The 20,531-nt window shown below is 33.5% G+C and overlaps 1 protein-coding gene across 7 annotated transcripts in view; it reads right to left on the bottom strand.

The window, feature by feature from the left end:
* The window catches only part of CACNA2D1 (calcium voltage-gated channel auxiliary subunit alpha2delta 1), a 457,063-nt gene that overhangs the window by 74,066 nt on the left and 362,466 nt on the right, over nt 1-20,531 (bottom strand). For all 7 annotated transcript variants that reach the window (XM_033088705.1, XM_033088698.1, XM_033088699.1 and 4 more), the window contains exons 11-12: nt 11,628-11,786; nt 6,519-6,623 (exon numbers count right to left, since the gene is read on the bottom strand). In XM_033088705.1, the coding sequence (XP_032944596.1) occupies nt 6,519-6,623; nt 11,628-11,786 (264 nt within the window). The remainder of the gene's footprint in view (nt 1-6,518; nt 6,624-11,627; nt 11,787-20,531) is intronic.

The following is a 20,531-nucleotide window of genomic DNA, read 5'->3' as shown; positions in this document are numbered from 1 at the left end:
CTCATTTTGTTTGTTTTTAGATATTAAAGATTATAAAATGCATAGAAGTCATATTATTTAAACCTGAAGAAAATGTATTTGATAAGATTTTCCTTAGTTTAGGAAACTGTCAACTTTAATTTTATTCATAGAGAAACAAATGTAAATAAACCTGTCAGAGAGGAAGACACACACACACACACACACACACACACACACACACACACAACCTGCCTTTTAAATTGATAATTTCTCTACCGAGAGGGCCAATGTATATTGTAATTATTGTTTTCAGCTATACAGTAACTCCAACATAAATAATATACTTGATTTTTATGAAAGTATAGTTCCTATTCAGAGCTGAAAATCTTTTAGAACTGTTGAAAGTTTCAAAATATCTGAAATAAAACTTTTTAGAAGTAGTGCATTTGTTAAATAGTATTAAATAATTTACAAGTATAAATGCCTTCCATGATCATATGTTTGAACATTCTGTTCAAAGACTTCATTCTTGCCTGATGAAGAAGCCAGAGAGAGAGTGTAGATAAGGCAACAAATTATTTTCCATAAATAATATTCTCTACCAGCTGTTGAAAAATTAATGGACATTTTTCACTCTTACTATATAAAACACATACACAGATTCAGCCATGTTTGATTTGCTTTAGATTTTTTGCAGGCTATAGATTATATATCTCTAAAAATAGAAAAGACTTTGACAATTACTTTTTAAAGAATTTAAATAATATATCTATTGTCAAGATAATTATAACTTTAGCTATGGATTCTTTATTTTGAAAATTATTCCACATCTATCACACGCTTTTCCCCATTCGTTCTCATTCAATTTACCACTTATTTTGTAATGTTCATTTTATTGATTTTGAATGCCTTTCATTTATTGATTAATTCTGAGAAGAATCAGAGAACTATTTTCTAGCTGGCTAGACATTTTTAAGTGTGTATTGCTAACCGATCCCTTTGCTGTTCTACAGAAAATCAACTACCTTTAATTCTGGTAGGCCTGGGAATTATCTTTCAACTCTGTGTCTGGTTTTACTTTTCTTTATTCATTTGTTTGGACTCTAGGATAGAGTTCATTTTACTTTTGGCACCATGTTTAAGGACGTCTCGTACACATGGGTGAGCTCTAAGGAATGGCATTGCTACAGGTAAAGATTAGAAACTGAATGCATTTTAATTTGAAACAGCTGTGTGAGGAGATTAACATGGACTCGGTTTTAAAGCGGTACCTGTCTATAATCAGGTCGATTCATTCCCAAGAGTAATACATTCATTTCGCAAAAGAACCGAAACATTTTGTTCTAATTCTCAAACCTTTTGGCCTCATTAAATTGTGCTGTATATCTGCAGCCTCATTAATCAGCTCTCTGGATGTACCTCATCACACCTATCTGGGTGCTCTGAATGATTTCTGATGTCGTCTGGATGAAAAATGGGTGTAAATGAAGCATTCAGCAGCCACATGAATGCCAAGCAAGAGGTTTGGGGTAAAACTAGGATTCAAAGAGTAGTTTTCAGGTTTTTTTTTTTTTTTTTAACTTATCAAACATTCCTATGACTTTGTAATTTTGATGTTTCTAAGCTACAAGTGAACTTCTTTAAAAAGCGTATTTTAAAATGAAATTATAATCAAATATAGAATTTTAAAGAGTATTGAAAGTTTATATCTATCTAAATCTGTCAAATTTCATTTTTACATATTGGTCATTTGAAAGATAATATGGCTAGGAAAATACTGAGGTGATAAATTTATTAATGTAACAAATATCAATTTTGCAGGTATGGAATTGGCCGTACATATCCTTAGATGACACAGATAGACAATTATCTTCTACATCAGTGTCTGTGGGCTGTCAGTGCTGCAGACAGTGTGGGTGCATGGGTGGAAGATGGGAAGTTTGAATGAGGAGGGCAAGTTAGAAAGGATTCCTCGATTCATCCACAACCATTTAAAGCTGTATCTGAAGATGCTGAAAAAAATCTTTCTTGTACATATATAAATAATTTTAGTATGTATATATATACACACACACACACAATATATGCACACATATATCCTTGACATACACAATTAACTATGTAAACGTCTGGATAAAATACAAATACACCCAGAGGTATAACTGAATTAAAAGTGGCTGTCTACCATTATCTAGTTTCACTGTCAGTGGATACAGAACATGCAAATATCAAGAAATGAATGTTTGTTTGTTTTACAAAGTTTTCCCATGTTAGAAAATGAGTGAAGCTATTGAACTTGAAAGAAGAGGGTATTTTAAATATGAGACAACAATGTTTCTAGAAATATAATTCTTAGCTGTCCACATACACACACACACACACACACACACACACACACACACACACACTTATTTCAGAAATCTATGATCTGCATCTCTCTTAATCCCTCTTCTTTTAAAGATCTCCATCTATTATCCTTTCTTTGTTTTGTATCAATAAGCTTTCCCTGTCAGTGTATGCCTTCACTAACCTATAATATATGATAATTAATTAGCTCTTCCATTTTAAAAAATATGTACACACACATACATGCGTGTGCAGACATCTTGACTCCAAGTTCACTATTTTTTCACAATGTTTCTTAGCAAAGTTTCAAAGATTTTAGAAAAAATAGTTTATATTCAGATTTCTACTTCCCCATCCCTCATTTACTTCTCAAACACCTGTTGGCCTTTACTCATACCACTTGAGAAAGCTCATGCCAGAATCACAAAGGATCTCCTGTTCCTGGGGATACAATGGACAGAGGGGATGTCCATTTTAAATAGATATAAATATAGGGGGCTTTATCTTTGTAGGTAGGAATGTGTGTATATTTGTGTATTGCAGAACTTTGTTGTAGCCACTGAAATTAGAATTATAGAAATACAGTATATAATTACAAAAACATCTTAATTTTTGTTAGATAAAAATAACATTTATTTCAAAATCATAGAAACTAAGCACTAACAGCTTAATTTTAAAAGTTACTTTGGCATTAACAAAGGGTGTGTGTCTTCAAAGCACAGCAGTCAATAAATTAATGAAAAAGAGAAGGATTGTTGAATATGAACAGATTCATTAGTTTTACAAAAGTAAATGTGATAGGAATCATTTAATATGGTTTAACATGTCACAAATGCCTTTGTTTAAAAAGTTGAGTTCCTATAAAAGGTGAAGGGGATGAGAACCAGTATTTTAAGATAATAATATTTAGATTGGACATTTTAGGAGAAATACATAGATAGCAAAATGGCTTTAAACTAGCATATTCTTCGTTTATTCAATAAATGGAACAATTTTTGAAAATAGAGAGTAGAATGCAATCACTTTCCTTAAGAATAAAACTTTTGTATTAAAACAAAAAAAAGGACGAAAGCAAAACTTATGATATGTCTCCAAGACATGTTATTGTGTTAATCCTGGATGCAAAGAGTTTTGGAAAAGGAGAAAAAAATTTACAAGGTTAGATGAAAATTATGTATTCTCTTTTTATATGTTTATTTGTTTATTAAAAAATTATGTACTCCTTAAAATTAAGATATACTTAGGCACAAATTCTGATATAGGACGTAAAATCCATTGTCATACTGGTATTCATTTAAGAAACTCTTCTTTTATGAAAAAAACAAAATAAAAAACTATCCAGAAGTGAATAAAATTCCTGGTGGTTGATTTGGATGATATAATAGCGGAAAAGATAATTTATCTAAACTTATATCCATTATAAAACAATACAAGTAACAGGGTTTGCACTTGCTGCTATCATAAAATAATAAAATACACTTAAAATTATGACTAAATGTAAGACACTAAAAGAAGTTAGATTAATTAGTAGAATTTTGAGATACAGTGGAATTTTAGGTAAAATTTACTGTTTTATTTGAGTTCTTCAAAACATGATAATATTACATTATTTAAAATAAGTAAGCTGAATATTTCTTGCCCATGTTGTTTTATAATTATTAATTTGTCCTACAATAGAAATCATACTTCCAAATGTGTTAGTCTCCATTTGTTTATTGTCATGTATCGAGAACTATTTTGGAATCTGCTCTTTGGGGGATAGCTGGAGTTCAATGTCATACAAAACGCAGAGAAGGCACAAAGGAGAGATATTGCAGGTAGAGAACATTATGTGGGACACGTAGGACTGCACACTGTGCTGCGGCATCAGAGCACAAGTATCTAAACAAGCCTGAAAGGGGACGGGAGGTGGTGATATTGCCCTCCTCCAGGTGGTGATATGGCCCAGAATTTGGAACGAGTGGAAGTTATTAAATGAGATAAGTAATGTACAGTATATCTTCGGTTAATGCATCTGCATCTTCCCGTTACTTTCAATTCTGATCATTTTTTTGAAAGAAATATTCATAAAATCAAGTAATCACTTAAAAGTATTCACAGTCAACAGTTCAGTCCATTTATCAACTTTTTCAAAAAGAATAGCTTTTCTATCCTTCTCTATAGCTTCTTCTAGTTATATTAAAATAACCAGCTGTTTAGGAAAAAAACCCAGCATTAAACTTATGTCATATGACATACCCATTCTTGCAGCATATGCGGTATTCAAATAGTTGAATATTAAAAAGATATGTGATTAATTTTAAGTTTGTGTGTATATATGCTTTCAATTCTTTGATCATGTTAAGATCACATATAGGCTAAAAAGCACCTAAGAATGCTTCAGTGTTCCAAAAATTTTTCATCAATACTGTACCCCATTATTCACAATATTTTGTCTGCAAAACTATCTAAAGATATTAATTCATATATGAGGTGTGATCAAAAAATACAGCCAACTTGTAACATCAAGGTGATATTAATTTTGTTTTTTGACCTGGATGGAATTGAGCAACCTGAGTTTGTACCCAGGAACACTATGGTGAAGTGTGAATATTGTAAGGGCTTATCAGAGCATTTTAGAAATGATGTGCATAGAAAACATCCTGAGAAATGGGCAAATGCTTTCAGCCTCCATCATGACAATGCTCTGTGTCACACATTACTTCTGATACAGCAATTTCTGTCTAATAAAAACATTACAATGTGTCCTCATCTACCTTATTAACCGTGTGACTTCTGGCTCTTCCCCAAAATCAAAATGACCATGAAAGGTAAACATTTTGAATCGATTCAGGATATTGAGGCAGCCATGACAGTACAACTAAAGACACTCATAAAAGAGAACTTCCAGAACTGCTTTATAAAGTGGTAAGAACGATGGGATAAGTGTGTTTGAAGTGAGGGGAAGTATTTCGAGGGGGATTAATGGCAATGTGTCTTTTACTGTAATAAATTTTTTAAAAATTTAAACATTCACCATAGTTTTTTATCATATGTTGTATTTCTCTTTTTTATTCCTCAAATGCATATAAAACAATCCATTTCAGCTGATGATGAGCTACACCTCTCTAAATGGTGAAATTTCCAATTAAAAGCAAATCAAATTGACATTTTATTCTGCAGAGTCTCCTTGTGGATAAACGCATAAATTCTGCTGGAATTTTTGAAACATAAGAAATAGCTTATGATTTATCATTACTTTTTGTTGTGGATCCTCAGCATTTTAGGAAATCAAGTTGAGAATTGTTTTCTTAACTTTTGTGGCAAGTCAGTCAGAAAATTGAAATGGGCTGATAGGAGGACTGCTAGAAAAAATACCGTGTTTCCACAAAAATAAGACCTAACTGGAAAATAAGCCTTAGCATGATTTTTCAGGATGACATCCCCTGAACATAAGTCCTCATGCATCTTTTGAAGCAAAAATTAATATAAGATCCGGTCTTATTTTTGGGGAAACACGGTAGGTACAGTTGATATTCTCCACAGTAACTGCAGGTTCATCTATATAGGTGATTTTAGGTCCCTCTATAATACTTTCCTCTTCAAAGAATCATTGAAACAAATATATTCCAACCTTAAGACACTTATCTGTACATTCTTTGCTTATTGAACTAGTATACCTATAAAAGATTTGTCTAAAATCTTTTCTTAAAGGAAATGGTTTTCAAATGAGAATGTAGGTTTTGCTATTGTAAAGTGCTTTATTTGTAAATCTACAAAAAAGTCTTTGTGGAGACAATCTTTTTGTCTATAGAAAATTTTAATGTCATTATACTAATCTTTAATAATTAAATTATATCATACATTTATCCTAGAAAGGCTTAAATTGTACCTAGTTTTCCATTCTTTTCTTGTTTCTCTCTTTCTATAACATTTTCTTACATAGAATTTCTGTAGAAGAATCAAATAGGATTCTACAGGTCAAAATTATTTTATCATCAAAATTATTTTATCAAATTAGTCATAAGGTACTTCTGTATCTCATAAAAATATATTTAACGATTCTCTAATTCAGACTGTGGTTTATAATCCATGATAAGTACAACTTGATAATGAGCACATTTGTGTTTTTAACCGAGACTTGCCCCCCTTACCATCCTTCCCCCACTATCTCTTCTTAAAAACCACCTAAGCTAATATTAAAATTAAAATACTATGAAATTAACACTCACTTTTTTGTCTTTGTTGTATTTGGTAAATATCTCCTGAGCTCTCTCTTCTCCTCCATCCGTGAACAACATGATAATCTTATTGCAGTTGGCTCTGGAAACATTATACTGTAAAAAAAAAAAATGTATATCATACATAATAAAAGGTAGGGAATATACAGCATATGAAAGAGCATGACCAGGTTGCAAATAATGAGTAAATACCTGCTCAACAAACATATCCTAACCACTAGCTCCTGGTTCAGGCCAGGCCCACCCCTAACAGGGTCTCTCCTTCACACCCCCGCCCCACCGTTGACTTCCACATGTTTCACCTCCTTCCCATCTTTGATCAAATGATACCTAATCAGTGAAATGTACCTGAACACTACGTTTTTCAATTGCAATCTCCCTCCCAGGCTGCCTTTTTCTTCATAACATTTTATACTCTTTTATATATACCGTACATATTTTATTTGTTTGCTTATTGTTGGCTTCCCATAATTGAATGTAAGGCCCATGAGGGTGTGAAGTTTTTTCCTTTTTTGTTCAGTGTTGTTTCCTTGCCTGGAAAAGTGCTTATTATACATAATAACCAGTCAGTGGTTGATTAATAAATGTATTTTAATTAATAGTTATTATGTCAATTTCATGACTCTATAATTTTTACCAGAAAAAAGTGACGTTAATTAAAAATGTGCGTACCCTTTCACATATCTTTTCAATCCATTTGCAAACATTTTCCCTCTCTTCGCTCTTTATTCATCATACTTTATTCACGTTACTTTTCCAGAATTGTAAACTCCCACTCAATCCCTAACACCCAATGCTCTTTCATATCTTTGTAAATGTTCATACCCACTCCCAGAATATCCTCCTATCCTCTCTCAACCCACCATACATATTCTTATCCTGAAAGACTGAATTCCAATAGTAAAAATCCTCTCTTATACTTTCTTTAAGATCCCAAAAGAGTGAAACATAGGAGAACAGTGGATTAGCACTAAAGGGCCACTAAAAATGAACAATTAATTTAGAAGGCTGGACTTCTCTGAGATCTGAAATTATATCTCATCCTTTCTACCATTGTTAAGTGCTTGAGAAAGTGTTGCAATTAAAAGATTACAGTAATTTACGAATGCTCAGCTTCTTTCAAAATGTCAACCCTCTCGCCCAGTGCTGTTCAATGGAGGTACAATGTAAACCTAATTTGTAATTTTAACTTCCCAATAGCCACCTTAAAGTAAGAAGAGATGTCTGAAATTCCTTCTAATATTTTATTTAACGCAGTCATCCAAAATATTATCAATTCAATATGAAATCAATACAAAATGTATTGAGATAATATAGATTATTTTCTTTAATAATAAGCCTTCAAATTTCAGTGTGTATTTTATACTTACAACACATTTCGATTCAGACCAGGCTCATTTGAGGTGCTCAATAGCACTGGACAGCACGGCCTTGGCCTTTAAATTACTAATGTTTTTTAAAATCATTAATTCTCCTGTAGTGTTTAAGTCTATGATGGTCCATGCTCTACCCCATTTCCTGTTGTAAAAGTTAATAATGACAATGTTTTTCTCTATTGATAATAAGATCCTATTACATATACTGTCACCCATTGGCTAGGTCAGTAGAACACTGGTAGTTAAAGCTTTTATCCAAGTATTGTGAAAACACAAGTATTGATTAATACAATTTGTCCCATTCAAACATCGTCCTTATCTTTGAAGATAACAATCCGAAAATTTGACTATACAAAAGGTACATATTTTATCATCAAAATATTTTTTTCATGTTTAAATATTTTTATATTTATACCTATTTTGGTTTAGGACAAGATACTTTTGTAAAAGGTATTGAAATCCCTTAACTAAAATTAATTTTTCTGATAATTTGTCTTTTCTATCTGCATATTTAAAAATGAGCAAAATAATATGCATATAAAGAACTATTCATTAAAAGTGATAAAGTAGATAAAGTTTTTACAACTGGACTTGGTTTCACTTTTGGAATTGGAGGAGGTATTATTATCAAATATCAATAGAAATATCAATATAAATTAGCACACTGAGTGTTGCTGATCATTTGTATATTTGTATAAATAAAATAATAGTAACCTTTCCAAGGAGGGAGAGATATTAGGACACACACAAAAAGGGAAATACAGAAATGTTTTGTTTTCAACATGATTTTTCCTAGGGTTAGCCTTCTCAGGGCTTGTGATAGAGTTAGGTATATCACAGCAACTTTTCAGTGGATTTGCAAGTATCTACAGAATCACATAGAAACAACAATTATACCTTATTGGCTTGTAACAAATTAAGTACAGAACTTCACTATTTCAATAAAATTGAAATGAGTAGAGTTGGTAATTTACTTTAATTGTTATTTCATAACCTGCTTTGTTGTACCCCTGCGTGGCCAGTACACAGCACAGCATCTAGCATATCTGCACTCAATAAAACTTTTTTTGAAAAAAATGCACCTTGATATATCTAGAAATATTTTATGAAATCCTACCTAAAAGATTAATTCAAATCTTAATGTTTACTATGGGATAAATGATAGTCTAATTCCATTTGATACTTGCTTTGGTAATCTTAAAGGTAAACTTGGCAAGGACATACAAATAAAACAGGGAATGGCATTGCATGGTAATAAGACGAGAAGTGTTTGAAAGAGATAACAAAACACGCGTTGACTGAATAAGGCAGGCCGTAACATTTGGGAAAGTTATTTTAAAATGAAGAAGTGCAATATATAAAGGATGTGTGGAAAGCAGAACATTTGAGATATATTCCAGGAATAACCGAAACATTAAAAATCATTCACAATAGTGGTAAAGGCAGTACTAGAGGCCAAAAGAAGTAAAATTATATTTTATCAGAAACTAGTAACGAATGTGGGCGTTAATGTGGCCTCTCTAATGAGATTCACTCTATAATGGTTCATTAGGCCTGAGACCCCAAGTCATTTCACAGTTGAAACCTGAACAGGAGGGAATGAAGTGAGGTACATTAATAATACTAAGAAAAATAATTAAAATGACACGATCTAGAAAAGTTGATTATTGATTCCAGAGAAAAATAACTTTTATTTTAAAAAACTGTATCCCTTTACTACAGAAAGACTATATTTCAATCTAATGGTCAATTACATTTGACTTTCAAAGTTTTTATTTTTTATTATGAACATGCATCACTGAACAAGCATTCATTTTACCAAAGAAAATTTTCCTTGAAAACTGCAGTGATGCACTTCTTTGCTTTACTGTCCCCTTACTTGCTTTTCTAATAGCATCTAATAAACATCAGCAGCTCAAACTCACCATAACCACAACTGAGCTCTTTGTACCCTCACATTCCCTCTATCTAGATTCCTGTGCCATCATCCACTTAGTATTCCAGTTCAGAGAACTTACAGTCACCCAAATCCCCTCCCCCTCTCAGCAATGTCTTCCCCTATCCAGGGACCATGTCATGCCTTAACATCTCTTCTTTCACCAGGATTTCTACAATAGCTTCCTAACTTAGAACACTAGTTAGACCATGTCGTTTTCAGACCATAACATTTTGGTTTGCTCCTAAAGACTTCAGTACCTAACACCTCACGGCCTTTGCATTTCCACTGCTGCTCCTGTATTGCTATGCCTCAGCCATGCCAAAATTCTTGCAATGCTTGCTGTGGGCCACACTGTCTGGCATCCTTCTGTGCCTTTGTCAATACAGTTCTTCTTCACTGAAATGATTCCTCTTCTCTCATCTACCTATCTAGATTCTACTCATTCCTCAAAATCCTGTTTTCAAGGAAATGCCGCACTTTCCTGACCTCTGCTGGGTAAGTTGATTCCCTCCTCCATGCTGCTCCAGCAAACACATTCCAAATGCCCCATAATGGCCCTACTAGGAAGAATCATATAATGTGTTATGCTGGGCCTTCTTGAGAACACATGGCTGTGTTTACTTCTATGATTCCAGCTCTAGCAGGGTGACAGGAAATTGTGAGGCGCTCAATAAATATTGGCTGAATGAACAAATGAATGAATCAACCACTCAGACATCTCAAAAAGTGTTTAGAAGATGCAGTTAGGGGACAACAAAGTCAGATTTGCAGAAAAGACCACATGTGAGGGTTTTTTCAGTGATTCAGCAAATATGACAGGAATTATGAGCTTACTCTGTACCAGCCATGTGCTAGTCATTAATTACAGTAATAATGATCACGACTCCAACATCAACCCAATTTCCATACACACGAGGTTTGCTATGTGTCAGATTCTATAAACAAACCTGTCCACAACTCTCTGATGTATATGCTATGGTGACGCCCTTTGCATAAATGAGGAGACCAAGGTACAGAGAGGCTAGTTAGGTCCATACTCTCAACCACAGTGATTATATTCTCTCTCCTCTTGAGAGATACAAAAGTGAATGATGTCTCCTGCCTTCACATAGTTCCAAATAAACTAAATGAAACGGCCATTTGAAAATACAGTCCACATTGAGATGCCTGCTGTAACATGGGGCAAGCAGTGGGCATGCCAGAGTCAAACAGTTTAACTGTAGACATGGGTAGGAGATCTCGTTCAGGGGAGTCTTCCCTGAGGAACGAATGCCTGATCTGGGACTTACTTCCTGTTCACCTTAATATCCACTATTTGGATGTTTCCGTACGTTTAGGAACAACTTAAAGACCCAAATTAGATGTTTAAAACTAAACTATTTCCAGCAACCATTTGATGATTAAAAGCACAAGTTTCTAGATAAATACTGCAGCAATTGAGATAAGAAAAAAGAAATGATATTCTAAATATGCCCACCAAGTTTTAAGTGTTTATGCCAAATTAAATCATTACCTTAAAAATGGGTTTTTTAAACATCATTTGAAGAAATGATGGAAGAAAAGATCTAAAAGGAAAAGAAAATCTACATTTTGTAAGCCTTTTGAATTTTGGATTTAGAAACAAAAGTAGTTTGAAGATTTCTACTGCCTGGACACATCTGCTTTTTAAATAAATGAAAAACAGCACTGTTATCTAACTCTAGACAGTAGTAAGTATCAGCAGATTGAAATTCAGCTACTGCAATTCAATAATAAAAGAGAAAAGGGGATGGTATTTATACTTACATTAAGCAGCTGTTCAAAAGCAAAACTAAAACCCTTCTTGTAATCTGTGATTCCTTTTGCTGTAATATTATTTACTGCATCTTTCAGTACTTTCTTATTTCTTACATTTGCTTGCACAAGGTGCCGAAAACAGCTTACGTCCTGGGCATTGCTGTTAAACTGCAAAAGATAACAAAAATAAATATATAAATGAATACTAAAATCAACCGTGTAATTTTTGTTGAATTTGTTTTTTATACTTCTCAATCGGTTGCATTGTTTTCTCTTCCAAAAAAAAAGGTTAATGGATTGGTAACAAAAGTTCATTGAGGATCAAATAGTAATTTTCACCTAAGCCCCTGACTCACACTGTAACCCTGAGCCGGTCACTTACTCCTGAGGCTTGGTTTCCCTGATTATAAATTTGGGATTTGAGGTATGTGAGGGCCCTGCCAGCTCTCAATGTTTTAGCATGTAGACAACCAAAGCCCAACACATACTGAAATATATTCCGGAAATGATATGCTGACGCCTGTGCAGGATACAGGGAAAAACTGAGACTTTACTCGTCTTTAATAAGGAAAAGCTAGATGAAAAAATAGTAGACTGAACGAAAGGCACAGAGATTTAATAATTTTGAAATTTGAGAGTAGAGTCTTCCTATGGGGGTTCAAACAGAAAAGCAATCTGAAAGTATCAGGAACAATGGGTGGCCTTTTAGAACTGTCACTCCAGAGATTATGTATAGAACTGCATGGAGGTAGCGGGGCAAGACATCATTGCAGTCCCTGCCGGGAGTGGCGAGGCCTGAGCGACAGAGGCTCGCGGAGGAGACAACATAAGCTCCAATGGTACCTGCCCCAAGTTGAAAATTTAAGAATGATCGCCAAAGTAATTTCAACAACCCTATACAAAGTATTCACATAGCTCACTGGATATTTCCAAAAAGATAAGAACAATGGGGATACAACAATAAGGTCCAGGATAGTAAGATGAGTGGGATCGTCCTATCATTTAGTAACTCGGCTATTTGTAGAATTCCCTCAGACTCTTGGGGCCTAGACTGTCTCATCAACAAAATGAGGATGACGATGAAGATGATGATGATAATAATAATAATAATAATAATAATAATAATAAACAACTTGTCAGAAGGTAGGGGGTGGGCCAGAAAAAAAGTTGAAGACATTCTCAGATCAAAAACATAATTAAATCATTTTAACAGGTAATCACAAAGCAAAATATAAATTTTATAAGTGATTATATAGTCTTCTAAATATAAGGCATCATTTTTTTCCCTCTGAAGATCACTGAAGCCTAATTGTAAAGTGCACTGTACTTTTCACCAATCAATTAAGCAAATATTTACTAGCAGCCTGTTATATATCTAGAATTATAGCAGGTGATAGTTTTGTGCCTTCAGACATTAAGTAAACTGGACACGCTACATACATGTACATTTGTGCGTATGTAAACACTTACATGGTGTTTACGATGTGCTGCATTTACTACATATTCCATCAATATTAATCATTCCTTTTCATAGATGCCCTACAAGATTACTCTTATTATCCATGAAGAAACTTAAGCAAAGAGAGGTTAAATCATTTGTCCATAGTCACACAGCAAATGAGTGATGGAGAATAGGCACTGTGGCAGAAGAGTCTGGGATTTTAACTATTCTCACATGGCCTCTCAAAATATTACAATAAATTATGATTACTTCTGTTAAGCAAGATAATGTTATGCTCTAGAAGACAATATCAGGGGAATGGGTTCTAATTTGGACTGTGAGCAGTTAGAGGAAATCCCATGAAAAAAATGGCATTTCCTGTGATTCCAGAGAAATGTTTCATATGAAGACTATGGAGGAAGAACATTACAGGCAAATAGAACAACATATAAAAAGACCCTGGTGTCTGGGGAGGGCAGAGGAGCCTTTTAAGGAAACATAAAGAAGGAGAGTTTAGCTCAGTCAGATATGAAGACAGATGATGTATAAGGAACAAGACAAACAAACAAAGAAACAAAAACTCATAGAATGGACACTAGTTTAGTGGTTACCAGAGGGTAAGGGGGTTGGGGGGTGGTAGATGCCGGTAAACAAGATGAAATATATGGTGATGGAAGGAGAACTGACTCTGGGTGGTGAACACACAATTTGATATATAGATGATGTATTATAAGATTGTACACTTGAAACCTATGTAACTTTATTAACCATTGTCACCCAATAAACTTCAATAAGAAAAAAAAAAAGTTCAGGGAGGTAGGCAGGGGGTAGGTAATGCAGGGTCTAATGGAAATGTGAAGAATTGGGATTTTATTTTCTGTCAACTGAAAAGTCACAGAAAAATTTTAAGCCAAATGAAAAATAATATCATCTAGAATTTTAAGAGATTATCTTAGCTACTGTTTGTGAAACGGATTTAAGGTGAGCAAATTTAAAGGAGGGGGATAGTTAGAAGGCTACTGCAGTAACCTAGCTAAACATAGACACATACAGTAGCTTTGTTATTTGTGGAGATGGTCAGAAAAGGCAGGATTTCAATCTATTTTGGAGGAAGAATCAACAGGACTTAGTGGTAGAATAAGACAGTGGTATCTTGAATGACTGCCAGGTTCTGACGGAGGCCTCTGGATGGCCGGAAGCCTGGGGGAGTGACGGGCTCAGGGATACTTAAGGGTTAGGGAAGAGCAGCACAGAGTCCAAGTGAGGGTGAGTTTTCAACGTAAGTGAGAAATGCCAATGGAGATGTCAAAATATCATAACATTAAAAGCATGAGGCTCAAAAGAAGTCTTGGTTAAAGATTAACAACAACAAAAAAAATACTTCAGCATAGAGATTTGGTTTAAAACCATGTGAATTAAAAGTGAAGTAGAGGAGGAGTCCTTGAGCAAACTGAGTAAGAGTTAAGTTGCTTCCCATGGAGGCAAGAAAGAAATAAGGTGATTGGACTGTCTTGGATGATGAGAGAAAAGAAAAAAAAAAAGTCTCAAGAAGAAGACATTGCAGTTCAGAGACGGAGAAGATACGAACTTATTGAATGCAACCATGCTACAAAGCAGTCTCTGTGGGGGCAGAACCCAGTGGAACGCACTGAAGAACAAGGTGGAGTGAGAGCACGTCTCAAGACACTCTTCAAAGCACATAGGGAAGCAGAGAAGAAAAAGAGGGTGGTACCTATAAGGATGAACCTGGGTCAAGGAAAGGCTTCTTTAAAAGGAATGGTCACTGCAGCAGGAGAGGACTGATATTAAAGAGTGAAAGAAGAAAATGATGCTGGAAATAGAAAAGGGGTGAAAAATAAAGTTCTTGTGAAGGCGGGAAAGAAAGGGTGCATACAGTGGCACATATAAGAATGACCCTTGAAGAAAACACGTATTGACTGCAGTGTTCTAGGAAAGAAGAGTGAGAGCTGAGCACAGATGCTAGGGGTATGTACACTCGGTGTCGAAAAGGTCATAGTTACTAGTGGGCTTTTGTCCCCAGTGAACAGGTCATCAGGATAAAGTACGGGAGTAGATGGAAGGTATGGAGAGAGTGGATATTAGTAGGAAGCAAAATGTCCTGCACACATAAAAAATTTGAGTTCTTTCTTACTTTGACATTGAATACTACTTTCGGGTACATCATATATATGAGAACAAAGCTCCAACATGTTTGTTTACTCTTTTCTATAAATTTGAATGTTGAAAACTTAGTGTCTTCAGATCCAAATCTAATTCCCACTGCCTCTTTCATCACTATTCCATTCTTTGATAATGTGGCACAATCTTAATCTACACATTCCACTTTGAAAATAAAGGAATGTGAGAACTCTTACGTTAGAAAGTAGAAGAAAAAAGTAGTTTGCCAATATATTAATAGTAAAATGTCTAACTTTAGAGAATTATTAGGTAGGGTTATAGGAAATGTTAATTGATTTAGTTAAATCATGAATCATGATAAATTTACAAGTGATGCAGAACATGAGCACTGAATAATGTATTGCACCCTGGCCTCCGATTGGCATTGACCTGTTTTTAACACAGAAAAGTGAAGCATCTCATTAAGTGACTTTAACACAAACTGATTAAATGTAAATTCAATTCATTAAATACAAATTCAGTAGTGTATAATAGAAATATTACAATTATATTCATATTAAACTCATAAATAATGCAGAGAAAAGAATAACTTATAAAGCATGAATCCCTATAGCAAGTCTTATTCTCCTAAGGAGAGAGATGGAAAATTTTAAAAGTTCTAAATTAGGTAAGTATAAATTTCACAGACACCTTATACTCATCTGCTTTTAGAACCTGTTCATGAAAAAAGAGCAGCTTTATTTCCATGAACTGAAATTGCAGCATTTGGTAACACATGCCTAGATTGTCATTTATAAACCACATATTTAATATATAAAGCACACATATATTAAAAACCTTAGGGCAAAAGTTTAATAACATAGCATTACAACACTTTGAAACAGTATATGGTGAGTGAAAATAGATTTAAGGAGCCTTGCTTTTCTGTCATCTAATATATTTTTCACTGACCCTACAGAGTCAGAAATACAAAGTAACATCAAACAAATTTCTTTCCTGATTACCCACCCTCCCCCCAAATTCAACCAAGTAGGTCTCTTATTGGAACTGCTGAGAAAAATCATCTGAGACAAGAAGGTGTAACGTGAGCATCTGGGTAGAAATCATGAGGGACTTTGCATGTCTACTCCAGCATTTGGACATTCTTTCATTTCCCCTTCCACATATCCTGTTCCTTCGACTCACAACACTTTTTGTGTCTTCTGCACTTGGTTGTTCCACTTATCTCAACATTCTTTCCGAATAAAAGGCTTTCATGACCTTCCCTGATTAGGTCAAATCACCCCACTATAAGTTCTCCTAGGCTTAGATATACCTCTTTTTGATAGTACACATCACAGTTATAATTTCATACTTCTTTGAATGATATCTTGATTGACTCTTGATAGAAGCACACATGGTAAAAGAAAATAGCCACCCACTAATGCATCCTCAGTACTTGGTGCATAATAGTATTTATGCTATAAAAACTAACTGAATAAATGTATGCAGTTTAAGAAAATTAGAAGATGGTGCAAAATGTTGATCAATAATCAAGCTATAGACTTAATAGTGTAGTAATTATATTTTAGCTCTACAATATGTTGTTAAACTCATACATTCATAAATATAGCCTGTCTAAATAGATGCCATTAAAATAGTCAAATGAAGATTTACGTAGAACATCCAGCATAGACTCTGGCACGTAAGAGATGTTAAATCAACTGCGACTCTATCATCTTAAAAATTATTTTAGTAAAAACAGTAGTATACTCACTATTGAACTCAGAATGCATTCCTAGATTCATGAGAAAGGCTCAAACAAACAATTCAGATAAATAAAATATCAGCTTTAGTGAGCTTTAAATAACATCCGCTAACGGGATGACACAAGCATCTCTCAAACATCAGTTTAATGTTTAAAACAGTTTCTAAGATAACCATGAACAGTAAATTTCAATGCTTCCAAAAAACATTGCTATTAAATATCATGGTCAAGTACACACATCAAATTAAAAGATACTTTAGGGCCTAAACAAATTGTAAATTTCTTAAAGTAACTTAAACTCTTGGTTTTACACAGGCTATATCTATTTTTGTTCTGATGTCCTTTGCTGAATAAGACAGTATTCCAAAAAATACTCGTGAGAGAGGGGGCTCTGCTGTTTATCGGATTAACCAGCGATACAAACGATGAAATTTGATACGCACAGTAAGTCAAAGAAAGCATCATCAAGTTCCTTGGAAAACACCTTGTCTAGGAATGGCACATGTAATACACCTTCATGAAGCACCAAGTCTCCCTTTGAAAAGGTTGATGGGCTCAAGTAGTTTTACCCTAAAATGTTAAGAATTAAAAAAACAAAAACAAAACCCTGAAGGTACTATTGTTCCACTTGGAACTGCAGAGATAGAGAGTGGCCGTTTAATATTTGTCTGACCACTCAGCATGCCTTTATTTCTGTCCCTTCACCTCATTCACGGATTTTGAACTGATAAAGGCTGATGTACATTAAGGTACTTTGTACACTGTTTATATTCATCAAACATCCTTTAACGGGCAAAATGGACATAATGTATAATTCCTTGGTTTTTGAAAAACTGTTCTGTATCTAAATTATTTCTTAGAACACTTCTTAATGATCTGTTTCCTCTCTTTTTTGCATGTAAAGGAAATACAGTGCAAAATTGTGGGCTCAAGCTGTATAGGTGATCAGCAAAAATGAAAACTCAAATTTAGACCGGCCTGCTTTGGAACATGGACACTATTTCAAATTACAAAATATAAGTAAATTTCTTTACATAATTAAACAATAACACATAATTTATATAACAAATTTATATGATATAAAATGATTAATTTAAATGAATTATCTAAATTAAATAAACAACAATTTTGCATGTCAAACAGCACAAATTATGGTATCAGAAGCTATGCACATTTTGGACACCAGATGGCGATGCAAGAAAAATAAAGTGAACACAATCTGTGATCTTCAAAATCTTGATTAATTTTTATTTCTATTAATATCTTTTTATTTATTTTGATTTTCCTATTTTTCTTAGAAAATTTTGGAACTATAAAATATTGTAAAAAACAAAATGGTCATGCTAAACCCCAGAGAAAATAGCTGATAACGTTTATCCATGCATGTGTACATATTCCCTCTTACTTCATTCTCAAAAACACTTAACATTTTTATTGCTAAATTGTAAGTCAAAATAACATTTCAGTATTCTAATTACTTGAATTTCCTTGATGGCAAATGCAGTAAAACTTTTCTTATATATTAATTTTCACATGAACGTGGGAATTATATGTCCTATTCATTTTGTTGCTTAGCTTCCAATTTTTGAAACTATGCTTTAGATTTCTTAAAATAATTCTATGCTTCGAAAACTATCTATCAATCAGGTAAATATTCATTGATAGTCTCTACTAATATTTGATGGTTTTGTTTGCTTATGTTACATTTTAGTATTTAGTCACCGTGGGATTTATTTCCTCAACTGTATGAGGTAAAATTAGATTAAGCTGTTTTTTCAAAGAGCTAGTCAGTTTTTCCTTTTACTGAATGATTACTGTTTTGTGATCCATTCTTTATAGAAAATTAAGATTTGGTATAAATTTCTAGAATTTTTTTTTTATTCCTTTACTCTTTTCCTTATTTCACCAACTCTTTACCTTTTAATATTAATTATAAAAAATATTAGCCAGCGTATATTGAGTAAGCACTTTACTTGTGTTAATTCATTTAACCTTCACCGTGCTTATGGTTTTAATTTTAATATGGTTTCCATTAACAGTTGAGGAAATGAGGCTTAGCGTGTTAAGTGAAGTGCCCAGAGTCACACAGAAACCAAAGAGTCAGAGCCCTACTTCCAACTCAAATACCTTACACACTTTTGTCTATGGTGGTCTAGTCATTTTCAATGTATACAAGAAGAGAAGAGTAAGCTGCCATATCTTGCTATGCTACATTTTTCTCAACTGTCTTCCTATTGAACTTTGGGTCTATTTTTGTGTGTGTCAAATTAAAACTGCCCTTATCAATAAATTTGAGAAAAAAACGACATCTTCACATAAATCAGCTTGTCATTCCATGAAGAATTATTCATTAATTTCACAATTTTATATATATATATATATATATATATATATATATATATATATATATAACTGTATCTCCACTTCAACTCTTTTACATATATTACATATATTATTTTCCCTTTTTTAAAATGCAAGTCCTGAATATATTATTAAAAGTATGACTAGGTAATTCATGACCTTTGCTAATGTTGTGAATATGATTCTAATTCTATTATTAATCTCTGTCCAGGGAAAAACCAGAAGATGTGGTCACCCTCCCACAGAGATGCCAGGGCTCTCTCTGTTAATGGCACTTTAGGATTTGAACACTTCTGGCCTCAACTGATGTTGCCCCAATATTGGCTGCTGGTTTGTGATTTCTTTGGTGTATTGTATAAATTCTTTGAATAAAAATTTGTCCACTTTTTAATTCAATTCAGGAAAACCAAGTCTAGCCCAGGCCCTTCGTCTAATAAGCATCAATGGCCACAACTGATTCCATGATCTCCTCTGAGCTTTAGATTCCTCCTTTCTGAAATAAAAGGCTTTACTATATTCCTGGGAAAGCCGCTCAAATTCTAAAATCATATCACATAGATTTGATAGTTTTAGCTATCAGAAAAAAATATGAGTACGAATAATAAATCCTGCATATGTCAAAAGAAAACGGCACCAATAAAAGAGTGAAAATATTGACATTATCACGACAAAATTTGTTTGCCTATAACTATAAACCATTGCCCATCAAAACTTTTGTCATTTCTAATGTTTTAATGTTTTCATTTTTAAACGAATATTTCAATTTGAATCGTGACATACCAAAAATTCAGTCTGCTGACCTTTGTGGCAACTTTGAACAAATCTCTGCATAAGTCCCAAGTGTCATTTTAATATATGCTACTTGTATTTTGATACAGAAAACTTTTAAACCTTTCTAATTATATACCTTTAGAAGAATTTTAAACAACTGAGAGTGTGCTCTTCTTTTGCTTCAAAAGTAATTTGTATTTTGCTTCCTCCCTCATCTCTATTTGATATTCATATTTTCTCAACCATATTTTAATCAACCACTGCAATCCTGATCTAATAGCATTAGAATCAGTCCAACTAGGATTAGGGGTAGCATTTTCTCCATCATTCTTGAGATATAGTAATCATATCAGTATTATTTCTATTACAATTATTTTTTATAGTTCAGTGGAAATTCGAATGCCAGCTCCCAAAGATGAAACTTTAATGAAATGACCAAATGATCACATATCAT

The sequence above is a fragment of the Rhinolophus ferrumequinum genome, chromosome 20, assembly GCF_004115265.2.
Source record: "Rhinolophus ferrumequinum isolate MPI-CBG mRhiFer1 chromosome 20, mRhiFer1_v1.p, whole genome shotgun sequence".
Classification (NCBI taxonomy): domain Eukaryota; kingdom Metazoa; phylum Chordata; class Mammalia; order Chiroptera; family Rhinolophidae; genus Rhinolophus; species Rhinolophus ferrumequinum.
This window is presented reverse-complemented; position numbering and strand designations above follow the sequence as displayed.